Source organism: Motacilla alba, chromosome 1 (genome assembly GCF_015832195.1).
Source record: "Motacilla alba alba isolate MOTALB_02 chromosome 1, Motacilla_alba_V1.0_pri, whole genome shotgun sequence".
Lineage (NCBI taxonomy): Eukaryota > Metazoa > Chordata > Aves > Passeriformes > Motacillidae > Motacilla > Motacilla alba.
The window spans coordinates 85,616,545-85,631,683 of record NC_052016.1 but is presented as its reverse complement, the minus strand read 5'-3'; the positions used below and the strand labels follow the sequence as shown (position 1 = coordinate 85,631,683).

The 15,139-nt window shown below is 56.1% G+C and overlaps 1 protein-coding gene and 1 long non-coding RNA gene across 2 annotated transcripts; both read left to right on the top strand.

Moving 5' to 3' along the window:
- The first annotated feature begins 1,847 nt into the window (after positions 1-1,847).
- LOC119709094 lies at positions 1,848-4,825 on the top strand. Its single transcript, XR_005259277.1, has 3 exons — positions 1,848-2,429; positions 4,158-4,276; positions 4,372-4,825. It is a non-coding gene; the product is annotated as an uncharacterized LOC119709094 (long non-coding RNA).
- A 2,781-nt stretch (positions 4,826-7,606) lies between these two features.
- On the top strand, positions 7,607-14,115 carry ZIC5 (Zic family member 5). Its single transcript, XM_038139759.1, is given in 6 exon segments — positions 7,607-7,981; positions 7,983-8,055; positions 8,058-8,484; positions 8,487-8,526; positions 8,528-8,949; positions 13,552-14,115. Coding segments are annotated over 6 exon segments (1,749 nt in total). The 5' UTR covers positions 7,607-7,649; the 3' UTR covers positions 14,007-14,115.
- The last annotated feature ends 1,024 nt before the right edge of the window (positions 14,116-15,139 follow it).

Genomic DNA, 15,139 nt, shown 5'->3' with positions numbered 1-15,139 from the left:
CCGGCGCGCGCACACACACACAGACACACACACACACACAGAGCAAACAAGTCCCCTTCCCCTCCCCCTCCAGTAAATACACGTCTGGCCCCTGATTCGGTTTGTTTTGTAGTGGCTGAAAAATAATCATCTCGAGGCCAGCAGCTCACCAATAAATAAGGCTTTGTAAAAATCAAAGCCTGGCATAACATTTTGCCGTCTTAACCACCCTGCACGAAACCTTGCATCTCCATACCCATCAGTTCTCTGCTTGGCGGAGAAGCAACCCAAAATATAAGGGTTTTGTGGCTCGGGGGGTCTTTTTGAAATTCTCCCTTCGACATTCCTCCTATGACTCCTCATGGCATTAAATCCCACATCAGACACAGGCAGGCTCAAACCTGGACCCACAGCATCCAAGCGTGAGCTTTATAAAGAGAGATGATGGATGGATGGATGGATGGATGGATGGATGGATGGATGGATGGATGGATGGATGGAAAGCAGGAAGGAAGGAAGGCAGGCAAAGGTAACATTGCCTAGCAACTAGGGTCTTTCCCATCATTGTCACTAAATGGTTAAAATATTTCCAAGACTGTCCGAAAGTGTTTGAAATGTGCCGGTACCGGACATTAGTCTTTGAACAAGGAGAGGATTTAAATTGGGAAGGAGTGGGATTCCTTCTAATCGGAAATGGGCAATAGGAGATAAACCGAATATTAATGCAGAGATGCACCTCTAATGCCAACAGCCTTTTTCTCTTTGCTCGCTGTCATCCCTGTCCTGCCTTTGCAGGCAGGACTGTCTGCTCCCCAGATCTTGCCTTTCCAGGCTGTAGCTTGGGAGCATATGCTGTCCTTGTCCTGACCCCCCAGGCTCCCAGGAACAGATCGCGAACAAATTCTATTTTCCTTCTCTGAAAAGATTTCGAGGCGGAGGTCTGAGCGGAGTCCTCCACCGTTGCTGGGGATTTCGAGAGCCCAAGCTGAAGAGGAAAGCTTGGTCTCCTGCATCGTCTGCCTCCAGATTAGTGAAAAAAATCACACAGAAAACTAGACGTTCACATACACTGCTCCCCCCACCCCGGCCCGATTTAAAAGAATTTACTACATCTGAGATTAGAAGAGGAACAAATGTGTGTAAGAAAATTGGCAGTTCAAAACAGTTTTGGCAAAAAAAAAATAATAGCAAAGGTGAATATTCATACAAATATATAATTCTTTCTTTCTTTCTTTCTTTCTTTCTTTCTTTCTTTCTTTCTTTCTTTCTTTCTTTCTTTCTTTCTTTCTTTCTTTCTTTCTTTCTTTCTCTTTCTTTCTCTCTCTCTCTTTCTCTTTTTCTCTTTCTCTCTCCCTTTCTTTCTCCTTTTCTCTCTTCCTTCTTTTCTCTCTCTTCTTTCTTTTTCCTTCCTTCCTTTTCCTTCCTTCCTTCCTTCCTTCCTTCCTTCCTTCCTTCCTTCCTTCCTTCCTTCCTTCCTTCCTTCCTTCCTTCCTTCCTTCCTTCCTTCCTTCCTTCCTTCCTTCCTTCCTTCCTTCCTTCCTTCCTTCCTTCCTTCCTTCCTTCCTTCCTTCCTTCCTTCCTTCCTTCCTTCCTTCCTTCCTTCCTTCCTTCCTTCCTTCCTTCCTTCCTTCCTTCCTTCCTTCCTTCCTTCCTTCCTTCCTTCCTTCCTTCCTTCCTTCCTTCCTTCCTTCCTTCCTTCCTTCCTTCCTTCATTCCTTCCTTCCTTCATTCCTTCCTTCCTTCCCTCCCTCCCTCCCTCCCTCCCTTTCTTCCTTCCCTCTCTTTATTTTCTTTCTTTTCTTTCTTTTCCTTATTTTCTTTCTTTTCTTCCTCCCCTTTCTTTCTATTCTTTTCTCTTCTCTGTTATTCATTTTTTCCCTTCCTTTTTAATTTTGCCTCCTTTTTCTTTCTTCGCCTTACCTTATTTTTCTGCATTTCCTGCCTTCCCTCCCCTCGCCCCTCGCTCTGCCTGCTCAGCGGTGCCGGCATCGGGGCGCTTTCGGGGGGACGCAGTGAATTCCATCCGGAGCCCCCGCTGGCTGGCCGCTCTCTGCTATTCTTTCAGGGCTCCAGCCCTACTCTCTCTGCAGGAAACAGAGGAGCTGATCCAAGTTCAAAGTCACGTCGCCGTCCCTCCTAAGAAGTGCTTTATTTGCCTCTGAACCGCAAAACCCCTTTCCCCCATGTCACAGGGTAACAAGGGAAGGGAGCGAAGGAGGAAGGGAAGAAGGGAGGGGGGCAGAGGCACCGGCAGCCAGCCCCGCACTCTCTCGTCGGGCCACCGCCACGAACACAGCCTGCGGCTCACGGCAGCTTTCGGGGAGGAAAGCAAGTGGTCACCCGAAGTCGGTGGTAAACTGTTTTATTGAAAGGAGTTTTTCAACAGGTTTCTGGAGGTGCCAGACCTACAGAGCAAACGTCAGCTTGCCCGGGAAAGCTTTCCCGTCTTTGTAAGTTTTCCGAAATTCGCTTTAAAACTGCTCTTCTCTTGTTCTTACGGGCTGGTGATGCGAAGGGAGCTGGAGAGGGGTGTGGAGGGGGGGAGGCGGGACGAGGGGAGAGCAATTTCTTGTTTCCCCTGAACTGTATATATCGCCTTCTCCTTCTAACCCTTTTCCTGAGAGGTGTCACCGCCCTCTGGGGAGGCTCCGCGCCCCCTTTCTCCATCGCCCCCTCCCTGGCAGCCATGGATGCCGCAGCGGGGGCACAGGCTGCGGAGGGGCCGGGGGCTCTGCCCATGGGACAATGCGGCTGGTGACGGCCTCGTCGGGAAAAAGAGGTGGAAGGACCCGCCAGAGCGGGGTGTGTGTGCATGTGAGAGGGAGAGGGAAAGGGAGGAGAGGGTGTCCTTCCCCCAAAATTCAGCCTTCCAACGCAGTAAGGGGACGAGGTGCGGGGCGAGGAGGGGGAGTGTGGCCGGCCCGTAGCCTGGTGAGAAGAGGCCAGTTGAGCGGCATCACTTGCACCGTCGTCTGTATCACAGACACTCATAAATTCAACAAGCTCATCAACAGGATATTAAGTTGCAGGTTACCTTTGATGGTGCCGATCAGAGCCACTTCTAGGCCGTTCGACCTATGACCCGTGAAGACCACATGTGTTGTCCTCTAGCCTCCCTCTGTAAAACACACACTTCGAGACAAAAGTTCTTTGTCAGGCGCTACCGGCAGAGTAATGTAAAAGAAATAGGGGAAATAATGAAAATCTCAGCCAAAGCTGTAACTTTTAAACACTTTTTTATTTTTTTTAATTAAAAAAAAAAAGAAAGAAAGAAAGCAAAATAAGGAAAAACACCAGGCAGGGACAGAAGGAAGGAGCACCTCGCTTTTGTGCCACTAATATTTATTGTTCCTTCAGTTGCACTTACATCTGTATAAAACCCCGCTCTCGGCGGTGATGCCGTGAGACGGCGGGGGCCAGGAGCAGTGTAGCACTTTTTTGCAGGACGGGAACCTCGGCCGAGCGGCGGCCGGTGCCTCTGCCCTGCCCAGCTGCGGCTGACGGACGCGCAGCGCCGCGTATTTTGCGCGCCCTGCCCCACTGCGCCGCTCATTCTGCAGGCGGCACGGACTCGGCACAACGCCCCCCAAAATGGGTCTGCCGCAGCACTGTCGGGTTTTATTAGATGCACCTTTTTCCATCTGGAGATGCCCACATAAACGTTAGAGGCAGGGGAGAAACGTCCCAATAAAGCGCGATGGACTTTGTAATACAATTTATGCTGTCATTCATAAATAACAATGCCATATGGTAACCATATTGCTTATACAAGTAAAGCCGTCAAAGTGTCACTATTTGATTTATCTCAACAGCTTCTTCCAACGGTGACGTTCAGAGAGAGGGGAAGTGGGAAAGAGAGAGAGAGCAGAGCAAAATTTGGCCTGAGTTTCCTGAGACCGCCTCTCTCTTTATCTCTTTCTTTCTTTCTATATATGGAAAGACGATAGATAGATAGATGATAGATAGGTAGATAGGTAGATAGGTAGATAGGTAGATAGATAGATAGATAGATAGATAGATAGATAGATAGATAGATAGATAGATAGAAAGATTTTTTTTTCCCCTTATTTTGTCCCTAACTGAGCAAACCCCAAAGGGGATGGCCCCTCTTTCCCTGGCGATGCACGCACTGAACACGACAGCTCCGAAACTTATGCTCGTAAATCCCTGTCCCAAAGGTGCGGCGGGTCCCGGCCCCGACAGCCCCTAGCCCCGGATCCTTGTGTCAGCCTCAGGTTCCCGCCTGGACGCACGGAGCGACGACATTTGGCGCAGGAGAAGTTTAATTTTTAAGAGTGTAAGTTATCCATCCTCTGAGCCCCTCCGTAAAGAAGGGGTGGGGAGCGTCATTGACATATAGCTACTCTCTTTCCCTTCCGTGCCTCTGGGCAGCCTCTCGCTCTCGGCCGAGGTCCCGGCGCCTCCGTGCTGTCCCCCTGACGGGACAGTGAGCAGGGTACCGCGGTCCGTCCTGCCCGTGTGGGGCTCCACGGGGCTGTGGCTCGGGGCGCTCCCTCCTGCTACGGGCGGACTCCACCTCCGACGGCGCATGTTCGGGGAGGGAACCGCGCCACAGGCTCCCCCGCGCCGCAGAGCAGCCCCACGAGTGTAGAAACCACCCGCGACGGGTCGGGAGGAGGGTCGGCTTTTCTAGCGTATTTGGGGAGTCCTGCAGCTCTTCCCGAGGAAAGCGGCAATCGCGCTCCCTTTCTAATGGTTCCCCAGAAGAATGTTTTACACCTTATAAAATATTGCTCCCCGCTCCCTAACTATCAATAAGACGTGCATTAAAGACGATTGTTTGTAAATGGTGTTCATGATCATTAGCATACATTTACATAATGCAGCTCACAGCACAGCGTTTTACGGTTAAACACCTCCTAAAGCCGATAGCCCAAGCTCAGTTTATAGAGGGAGCTTTGCGAAATAAATTTGAAGGCTTCCAGGCTTTCACCCCGCCTCTGCAGCCTCCCCCGATGTCCCTTGGCAGGTTTGCCGGCGAGCGGAGCCCGGCGGGAGGGCTGTGCAGCCGGCTGCGCCGCGGGAGCAGGGCGCGTTCCGACCCCCGACGGGCGCTGTCGGGGTTGTGGGGGGGGGCTGTGGGGTAGCACAGCGCGCCTCCTCTCTGCTGCAGCCCGAGGGCAGCGGCAGCCTGGGCCTGAGCTGGTGCCGGTGAGTTAATGGGCTTTAAATTCTTCATGGCTCTCTTGGAGCTGGCAGCGTCCAAATTTGTCCCTGCGCGGGCAGCCACCTTCGCTGCCCGGCATTTGCAGCCAGTCCTAAAAATGAGCGAATTTCCACGTGAGTCTCCATCAACCCCTCCCTCCCCACAGTCACAGGTCAGCTGCCTATTAGCCAGCTATAAAATAATTCCATTTTTTTATAGCCTCTCATAAAAAGAAATTGATCGGGGTATATATTTGAATTAAGACATATTAAATCGATGACAGATACACATCACCCGCGTTTAACAGGAGAGGGACAAGGAGGCATGCAGAAGGTTCCGCGGAGCTGTGATACTTGTTGTTCACCTCCACAGCATCTCCCATCAAACCACTCCATCTCTGGACCTTGCTCCAGCAAGGCACCCAGAATCCGGGGAGGAGGGACGGCACTATTTAGATGTACGCGTAGAAAATCAATGTATATAAATACCCGTCCACACCTATGGCTACTTTGCGTGAAGTTTTTACTGTGCAATAAAACCATCGAGCAGCCGCTTTTAAAACCCGGGGATCATTTATTCCCGTTCCTTGCCTTGCACCATCACTGAAACCCCCACGGCGGCCACACGAGCCGGGAGCGCTGGCTCGTCTCCGGTGGGGGGAGACAAGGGAGGGAACCGGCAGGTCTCTCTCCCCCTTGAGCTCCCCCTAGAGCCTCTCACCCCCCTCTTGGCGGCCGTGGGCCAAATCCTGCGAGTTTTCCCCCCGCGAGTAGCGGCGGGAGAAGCAGAGGAGGGGGAGCCTGGAGCCTGGCCCAGGAAATGCCGGACCAGCACGGGGCTTCCTTTGAACGTGGCTTGGCACAGGGAAGCGGCCAAGACGCACAGATGTAGTTTCGTCAAGGGGATTAGGTGGCCGGGGAGAGCCGGAGGTGCGTGTGGGTCCGCTGGCTTCCCCCGCCCCGTTTCCTCTCCTGGAGAGGCGGAGAAGAGTCCCTGGCTGCCCCGCAGGCAGGGAAGGGCAGCCAGCTTGCCGGCACTTTCCAGGAGCGCGGGAGCTCAAGGAGTTCCCAGGAGGACCAACAGCTTAAAAAAAGCAGACGACATATCACTAAAAGCTACTTCTCCTCCCACAGAAAAGTCACAACAACGCTCCTTTCGTCTTTTGGCTCGCAGGGAAATCCCGGCCTTGCCTAGTCAACCCCCTCAAAGGGCAGCATCCTTTGTACCGAAGGGCCAGTTTCGGCGCTCCACAAAGGGCTCCGCTTTCGAGGATCTGCACACCCCGCACCCCAGGGGCGGTCCCATCGCTGTCCCCGCCCGTCCTCTACCTCTGCCCCCTTTCAGGAGAGCTCCCACTTTTCCTGCCTTTTCGTCTGGGGCAGCAGCTCAGGGCCGACACACGCCAGCCGGAGACTCCCCCATTTCCCAGCCTACTGTTCCGACATCCGAAAGAGTCGAGGAGCATTTATGGTCGTGGCCAGTATCACTGCGGGGGTTTCATCTCTATCTCGCCGCGGCTGAATTAGAGCAGAAGGGGATGCAGCTGCCCGGACTGTGGCTGGCGGACCGCCGAGGGGCGTGGGGTGACCGCCGAGGGGCGTGGGATGCCCCGGGAAGCATGCGGGAAGCATGCCCCCGGGAAGCATGCCCCGGGAAGCATGCCCCCCCCGCTGCGGGAGGAGGCAGCCCCAAAGCGGCAGTGAGCGCAGGCTCCCAAAACTTGGCTCTAACATGTGCCACTTGCCCCCCCTCCTCCTCGCCTCCCCGCTTACTCGTTTATTTTCTAAAGGAAAGGAATCCCAACCCCCGCCGTCTTCTTTTCAGGGAAACTTTGGCCGCCTTCTCCTAGCGGTGCCTTGGGCATGAGTACGCACCGGCTCTGCCTCGCGTGGGTGTGGGGTTGCGCTCATTGTTGCATGAGGGAGTGCTTTCCCGCCTCATCCATGAATGAACGTGGCCCTCCAAAAAAAACCAAAACAAACCCAAAAAGAGAAGGAACCTGAGCACAGAGCCGGGCAGCAGCCGCGCGCGTGGGCCGCCGCCAGGCGAGGAGAGAAACCCCACGGCCCCGCAAACGTAAACACGGCGGAGCACCTGAGCAGGGCGCCCCGTCCGGTGCCTGGGGAGCAGAGGCAGCTGCTGCCCGGTGCTGCCCGGGGCCGCCTGCGGGGGGCGGCGGGGGAGGCGCCGGGTGCGCCCCGTCGGGCCCCGCGCGAAGTTTCGCAAGTGCAACTTCGGGGGGCGGCGCGGGGGGCCCGGGGGGGCGGCGGGGGCGGATCCCCGCTGCGCCGGCGGCCTGAAAGGGAGCCAATCGCGGGGCCCCGGCCGCTGCCAATCATCGCCATCCGTCCAATCCCTCCGGCGCGGTGTCCGAGCCGTATTCCCCAGCGCGCCGCCGAAGTGTGGTGAGGGCTCTGCCAATCGCGGGCGGGCAGAGCGGGGCCAGGGATGCGCGGGGCTCGGAGCGCAGACAAAAGAAGTTAAAGAGCCGCTTAATATATACATGTTTTTGAAGGCGGGTAAAGGGAAAAAAATAACAACAGCGAGCGTAGATGGGCTTGGCTGTGTCGTTATGGAGCCCCCTTTGAGCAAGAGGAACCCGACACTGAGATTAGCGGATTTGGCAGCGGCTCAGCCCCATCCTCACCAGAACATGACAGGCTTCCCGGGGCTGGGGAACCACCACGTCCACCCCCACCACGCGGCCCACCTCCACCCCGGGGACGCGGGCGGCGACCCCGGCGGCGCCCTCACGCCACTCGGACCCGAGCACATGGCGCAGCCCGCCGCCCTCAAGCTCACGCCCGAGGCGCTCACCGCCGCCGCCTTCGCCGCGCCCGCCGCCACCACCACCGCCGCAGCCGCCGCCGCCGCCACCGCCGCCGCCGCCACCACCGCCGCCGCCTACGCGCCGCCCGCCGCCGCCCTCCCGGGATACCCGTCGGGGGAGGCGGCGGGCCGGGACTTTCTCCTGCGGCGGGAGCTGCCCGCCGCCGCCGCCGCCGCCGTGCACGGGGCGCTGGGCGAGCAGCACCCGCCCGCCAGCTCCCCCCACCTTCCGCACCCGCCGCCGCACGGCGTCTTCATCTCGGCCGCCGGCACCTACGGCGCGACCGACGGGGCGCACGCCGCCTTCCCGCCGCCGCCGCCCGGCGAGCAGGGCGCGCCCGCCGGCCGCCACCCGCCGCTCAACGGGCAGATGCGCCTGGGGCTGGCGGCCGCCGCCGCTGGGGAGCTCTACGGGCGCGCCGAGGCGCACTACGGGGCCGCCGCCTCCTCCTCCTCGGCGTTGCAAGGCTACGGCTCCGTCAACCTCAATCTGGCGGCGGCCGGCCCCGGGCACCCGCACCACCCCCATCCCCACCACCACCACCATCACCACCACCACCACCATGCCCACGTCGGGGCCGCGGCGGCGGCGGCAGCGGCTGGGGCCTTCCTGCGATACATGCGACAGCCCATCAAGCAAGAGCTGATCTGCAAGTGGATCGACCGGGAGCCGCCTCCTCCACCTCCGCCGCCGCCACCGGGCGGTAGGAAGCCTTGCTCCAAAACTTTCAGCACGATGCAGGAGCTGGTGAGCCATGTCACCGTGGAGCACGTCGGTGGGCCCGAGCAGAGCAGCCACGTGTGCTACTGGGAGGAGTGTCCCCGTGAAGGCAAGCCCTTCAAAGCGAAATACAAACTCATCAACCACATCCGAGTACACACGGGAGAGAAACCCTTCCCTTGCCCCTTCCCTGGCTGCGGGAAGGTCTTCGCTCGCTCCGAAAACCTCAAGATCCACAAGCGGACTCATACAGGTGGGTTGTTCTTCACACCACCACCCCACCCCCCCCCCCCCTCCCGCAAGGGTTGCCTTCCTTTTTTTTTTTTTTTTCCCCTTTCCTCCTCTTTTCCTCCTCTCCTACGCACCGCCGAACATGTGACTTTTTCATGAATAAGTAATTCGGCAGCGCACGGGCCACGTACACACAGCTACGTACATGCACCCGGCCCCTCTGCCCTGCACACACGTGTCGCGTCCCCCCCCTTCAGCCCCCCCCTTCACCTTGGGCAGCTCCCTCCCCACCCCCACCCCCTCCGCTACCCACCTCCCCGCATCCCGGCAGCACCGGATAAATACACCGATTAATAAATAACGCAGAGCCGGGGGAAGATGAGCAGCAGCCCCTGCGAAAGAGCGAGGAGAGGATGAGCGCTCGCCCTTCCCTGCTCCCGCCGCCCTTGTCCGGGGCGCTCCGGGGGGGGCTCACCCCGCGTCTGGGAAGCGCTGCGCTCTGCCACTTCCCCCCGCCACGCCGAAGGACGGCCGTTCTGCTCTTCCTGCCGCTTCTGTCGGCGGGGACGGAGCCGGGCGGGTGACGCTTGGCCCGACGGAGATGGGGCCGCGGGGGCTCTTGGGGGCGCAGTTCCCCTGCGCTGCGGGCGGCGGTGGCGGTGCTCGGGTCTGCCGGTACTACCGGGACTGCCGGACTGCCCCTGTGACCAGCGCTCCTGGGGCTACCCCCTTTCCGGGACTGTCCCTGCTAGCGGGACCAACGATGCTGCCGGCTGTGCCCCGGCCTGGGCTACCGATATTGCGGAGCTACGGGGGATGCCGAGGGCACTGCCGGGGCTGCCCGTGCCGCTGGGCTGCCGGACTGACGCCGGTCCCGAGGCTTCTGGTGCTGCCTGGGCTGCTCCCGCCTGCGGCAGTACCCGCGGAGTCGGGAAGCAGGGAGCGAGGCGGGGGAAGGCTCTCACCGGAGGACGCTTCCCTCCCTTTGTGGATCTGAGAAGCAAACTTCAAAGTCGCCCCGACTGCTCGGCGGGGTACGGGAGGAGGGAGCGGCACCCCCAGAGAACACCTCGGGGGACAGGCGGGGGCCCCTGGAAGGGCTTGGTGTGTCTTTGAGCCTTTTAGAATTTTATTTTTCTGGGTTTGGTTTTGGTGGGATTTTTTTGTTTGGTTTGGGTTTTTCCCCCCACTTTCTCCTCATTCCTCGCCACTCCCGAAATACGCATTTCCATCTGGGTGTAAAACACTGCCGAAAACGAACGAAGCCGGGATTTATAGTGGCAGACAAATATTATTCCTTGGAGGATACTTAAGGAAGTGGAGTTGCCGTAATTGCTTTCTTGATTTATTGTTTGCTGCTCGGGAAGAGAAAAGCGGCGACCGTACAACGTGTTGTTCCGATGTAAAACCAAATGGCCCATGGCTGAAAGGATTATAGATTTTTATCTCCAGAATATGTCAGGCACGAGCCCGTATGCAGCAGCGGAGCCCTGAGGGTGCCGAGTGCTCTACACCCCGAGCCGGGGATGGTGTGTGGGGGGGAGATTTCTCTGGGGGAGAGGAGGGGGTGAGGTCTGACGCTTTCTGTTGTTGTTGTGTTAACGACACCGTGGAACGAGTTAGCTGGAGGCCCGCGGTTTTTTCATCCATTTGAAAAACTAAAATTCACCGCGGACTTTTCTGGGCTCCTCAACTCCTCACCCATCTCAGCTCCAAGGGGAGGGAGGTGGTAAGAAGTCCGGGTGAGGCTTGCGTGGAGGCAGGGAGATTCAGCCGGGAAAAAGAGCACCCCTACCAAAACCCAAATGCGTATCAGGCACAGTTCGCAGCTCTTAGATGAGGTCGAGCATTGCCCCGAGGCAATGCGTGGGACCTGGCTTCTTGCAATGAAAATTTGGAGAAGTTTTCAGCTTGGGGCTACCAAGTAGTCCCCGGGAGGATGTCTGTGCGTGAGCCCACAAAGAAAGGCTCCATCCACGCAGAAGGGGTCGTTGCACCAAAGCAGCCCTCGGGGTGGGGGGCAGTAGCCCACCTCGAATGACAGCTCGGCCCATGGCAGGGCAAAGGCGACAGGAGTCTTTCCCTACGTATTTCTCCCCACGCCTTCGAGTGGACAAGGGATCCTAAACTTTCTCCCCTTTCCTATCAGATTGCCACTTTCCTATCATTTTGCCACTTCAGCTTTAACTTAGTCATGTGATGCCTGGGAGCAGGAGAGATTTACAAATTATTCATATATTATTTGCATTTGGCACGCCCGGGGGGGAAAAAATAGCGCCATAATCGTATCATTAGGCTATTTTGCATGTGTCTGGTAATCCTTCAGGAAGAAGAAGAGTATTTCAGTAATTTTGGAATTTTGTTGTTTGGGACCTTTCTCTCTTTTCTTTTCTTTTCTTTTCTTTTCTTTTCTTTTCTTTTCTTTTCTTTTCTTTTCTTTTCTTTTCTTTTCTTTTCTTTTCTTTTCTTTTCTTTTCTTTTCTTTTCTTTTCTTTTCTTTTCTTTTCTTTTCTTTTCTTTTCTTTTCTTTTCTCCTCAGAAACATCTGCCGGGGGGCTGCACAGAAAGCTCTGCAGCCAGTGCCCTATTTTGGCAAATCACTGTTCCCAAACCCGGTGCATTCCAGGGGGAATGGGGACCTGGTCCCTTCTGCAATTTTTCTTTCCCCTCGCCAAGGACGATGCTCAGGATGGTCAGGCTTCCTTCCAGCGATTCCTAGACCCTCCAAAAAAAGTGACCCCAAGCCCCATGTGTGCCTCTCCCCCCTACTCGCACTGCTACTGCCAGGAGGAGTCAGGGGACGGCGCCCGGCATCTCGCCCCCTTCCGTAGGTTAGAAACCACCTACAAATGGTTAAACTCTGACGTGATGCCCTCGTCAGCATAACGGGGACACACCGGGACCTTCGCCAGTCCTGGACTTGTGGGGAATCTGATCGTAGCGATCTGGAGTCTGGGGAGGGTGCCCACGCGTAAACCCAAGTGGAAGGACACTTCCCTAAAACCCTGTCGGAGTGGACACGGTTTGGTCCAGCCGGCTGGAGCATTTTTCAGGGGGCTGCACTTCGGGCTCTGCAGGTCACGGCCAGCAGCAGAATGTGCAAGCCTTCAGCCTTGGGGTAACACAGTTAGAAACTACCCAAAGCCTCCAGGAGATTTGCTTTGTTGTGCCAGAAAAAATTAATAGTAATTAATGAACAAACAAAGTGACTGGAAGCTTGTCTCGGGAGTGTGCAGAGGTTTTCACGCACTTAAAACCCACGAGGCACAGTTTTTTTTTTCCCTCCCTTTTTTTTTAAGATAAACTTTGCACTTTCTGGTGCTACCACATTGGTGGTAGGTGAGCCGATTTTAATTGAACAAATTGATGCATAAATAGGCTGTGTTTTCTATAGTAACAGCCAAGGAATTGCTGCTAAAAATAAAAATAGTTTTCTCATTTCCATTATTATTTTAATAAATAATAAACGCGATACGATCTTACGAAGGGGAGGAGCAGTAAAAATCGCTTGCTAGTAAGGAAAAAATGTCCACCGAGAGAGCTGCTGGGTTGTTATCTCTGAGCCCTCAGAGCAAATCACATCTGAAAATATGCATCAGCCATGTCTAAAGCGACTCAAGAGTGGCGATAGCAGTGACAAAGATTATCAGTGCACATCTGTCTGTGCTGGACTCACGCGTAGGATGGCAGAGTGAGAAAAACTCGCTGTAAGAAGCTTCGGTACAGGGATCTGGCACTTTTTTCTTTTTCCTCTGGTGTCTCAGCTAGAGGCATTTACCCAGCCTTATTCAGGATCAATGAGGAAGGGTCTGCTCGGGAACTATGGGGAAGGACATGGCTGTAAGTAGCAGAACACATGTATTCCAGGGTATGCTTCTGGAGACGAGAGTGTATGAGGAAGCTACGCCAGGCTAACCGCCCCGGGCTGATTTTCACAACCCCTTTAACTGCTAAGCAATGTGTAAAAACTCTTCAAAGTAGATCATCCGCTCACGTTTAGACCCAAATTTGCCCAGGGTAAGCAGCTACGCTGCCCTCATCCCCGGTGTCTGGGTTGGTCCCCCTAACTTGCAGGTTCCCAGTGCGGGCTGCGGGGTTCTCCCTCCTTTGTGTCGGGATGCTTAAACAGGTGTTACTTTTATTTTCCCCAAACTAATTATTCCTCCAGCGCAGTGCCCATTGGGAAAGGATTACGCAGGAGATGTGCCAGGCGAGCCAGGCTGCCGGCGAACGCCAGCCCTCGCAGGCAAAGGCATTGAGAGGTTTTGTTTGGGCTCGGTCATTAGAGCGGTAATGAAGGTTTCTCGTGTGCGAGGGGAGCGCCGCAGAGGGCAAACAAGGCCGGGGGGGCCCTGCCTCCGCCAGCCCGGGACTCGGGGCCTCAGGGCTGCCAGCGACGTGTGACAGGCAGCAAAACACGGGGGAAAAGTCGGAAACCTCGGGCATGTCACGACTGTCGCGAAGGGGGAGGAAGAAAGAGAAAGGGGAGGAAAAGGAGGGAAGGGGAATGTTTACCCTCGCCGCTGGCCCCCGCAGGCCGCGCTGCGGAGGGGCACGGTGCGGCGGGCGGGCTGCGGGCAGGGCCCCCCGGTAACGGTGCCGCGTGTCCCCTGTGTCCCCGCAGGGGAGAAGCCCTTCAAGTGCGAGTTCGACGGCTGCGAGAGGAAGTTCGCCAACAGCAGCGACCGCAAGAAGCATTCCCACGTCCACACCTCGGACAAGCCCTACTACTGCAAGATCCGCGGCTGCGACAAGTCCTACACCCACCCCAGCTCCCTGCGGAAGCACATGAAGATCCACTGCAAGTCCCCGCCGCCCTCCCCGCCGCCGGGCTCCCAGGGCTACGCGGCGGCGGGGCCCCCCGACGGCCCGCTGCCCCCCGAGGCCGAGCCGGCCGCCGAGCCGCCCCGCGGCCGCGCCGCCGCGCTCTCCCCGCCGGTCACCAACCTCAGCGAGTGGTACGTCTGCCAGGCCGGGGGCGCTCCCCGCCGGCCCCGCACCCCCTCCAGCCGCGACACCTCCCCGGCATCCGAGGAGGATGAGCCCCACAGGACCTCGGGAGGCAGAACTGCTCCCTAGGGCCGTGCCGAGCCGTGCCGAGCTGCCGGTGGCCCCGGCCCCACCGCACTGGCCCGGGCCGCGGAGGCAGCCACCTGGCACGGGGGGCTGCCGTGGAAGTGCCATCAGGTTTGACTCGCGCTATTTATTCCATGTATGAAACTATGAAACCCTATGGTGTTTGTACGGTAACTAATTTAATTAAAGAGACTCGGACCTTTTTTTTTTTTTTTTTTTTTTTTTTTTTTTTTTTTTTTGGTAAATAAAAGCATTAATAACGCCAGGCTGGGCCGTCCCAGTCACCCGAGCCGCACAATTTTGCAGGGGGACGGTGTCAATGGAGATGCCCATCTTCCACTTCCACTCTGCCCATGCCTATTGCTCTTAACAAGATTAAGCTGGCGAAGGCTGCAAACAGGCAGAACCCAGCCGATCTCTGGAATGCCTCTTAGGTACCTTAGCTGCCACCCCAGCGCCTCCTCTTTGGCCTGGGTAAACCCCAGGTCAGCAGCAGCCTCTTGACTGTAAAGCAGCACCTGCTCAAGCTCCGGCTAGTCAAGGACAGGTTGCGCATCCCTTAAATTAAATAATAAAACAAAATAAAATAAATGCATTTCCCCACCCCTCTTGCAGTTCAGCTTCTTTGTAATTGACGGTTTCTCTCCGGAGTCGGGGGGGTCCCACCTGCACCCGGCATTTTCTCTCCAGCCCTTCTTTCACCTTTAGCCGTAACATTGTGCAAACGATTTACGAAAGGAAAGACAAAAGATGCAGGACTCCTTTTTCACTCCTCCAAGGTTAGTACTTGTACGGCTCCTAGAACGTAGCCAGAGAATAAAAGAAACACGCTGCTATTTGACAACTGTGATACTGTGATACATTTTTGATTTTTTTTTTCCCTAAAAAACTCACACGAAAACTCTGCGGATTTTGCTTTCCTTGGGGTTGGTGTTATTATTACTCTGATAATTATTATTTTTTTTAAAGTTCGTCTCTCAGACGAAGACTTTGCCTCATGCTCCCTCCAACCCTCTGGGGGGTTGGGAGGGGGAGCAGGCAGGCCCCGGGCCTGACGAGTCCCGGAGTAGGGGGCAGGCATGGAGGGATTATCTTTTTATTATTATTTTAATGTACATTATTTCATCTCTCCAGCC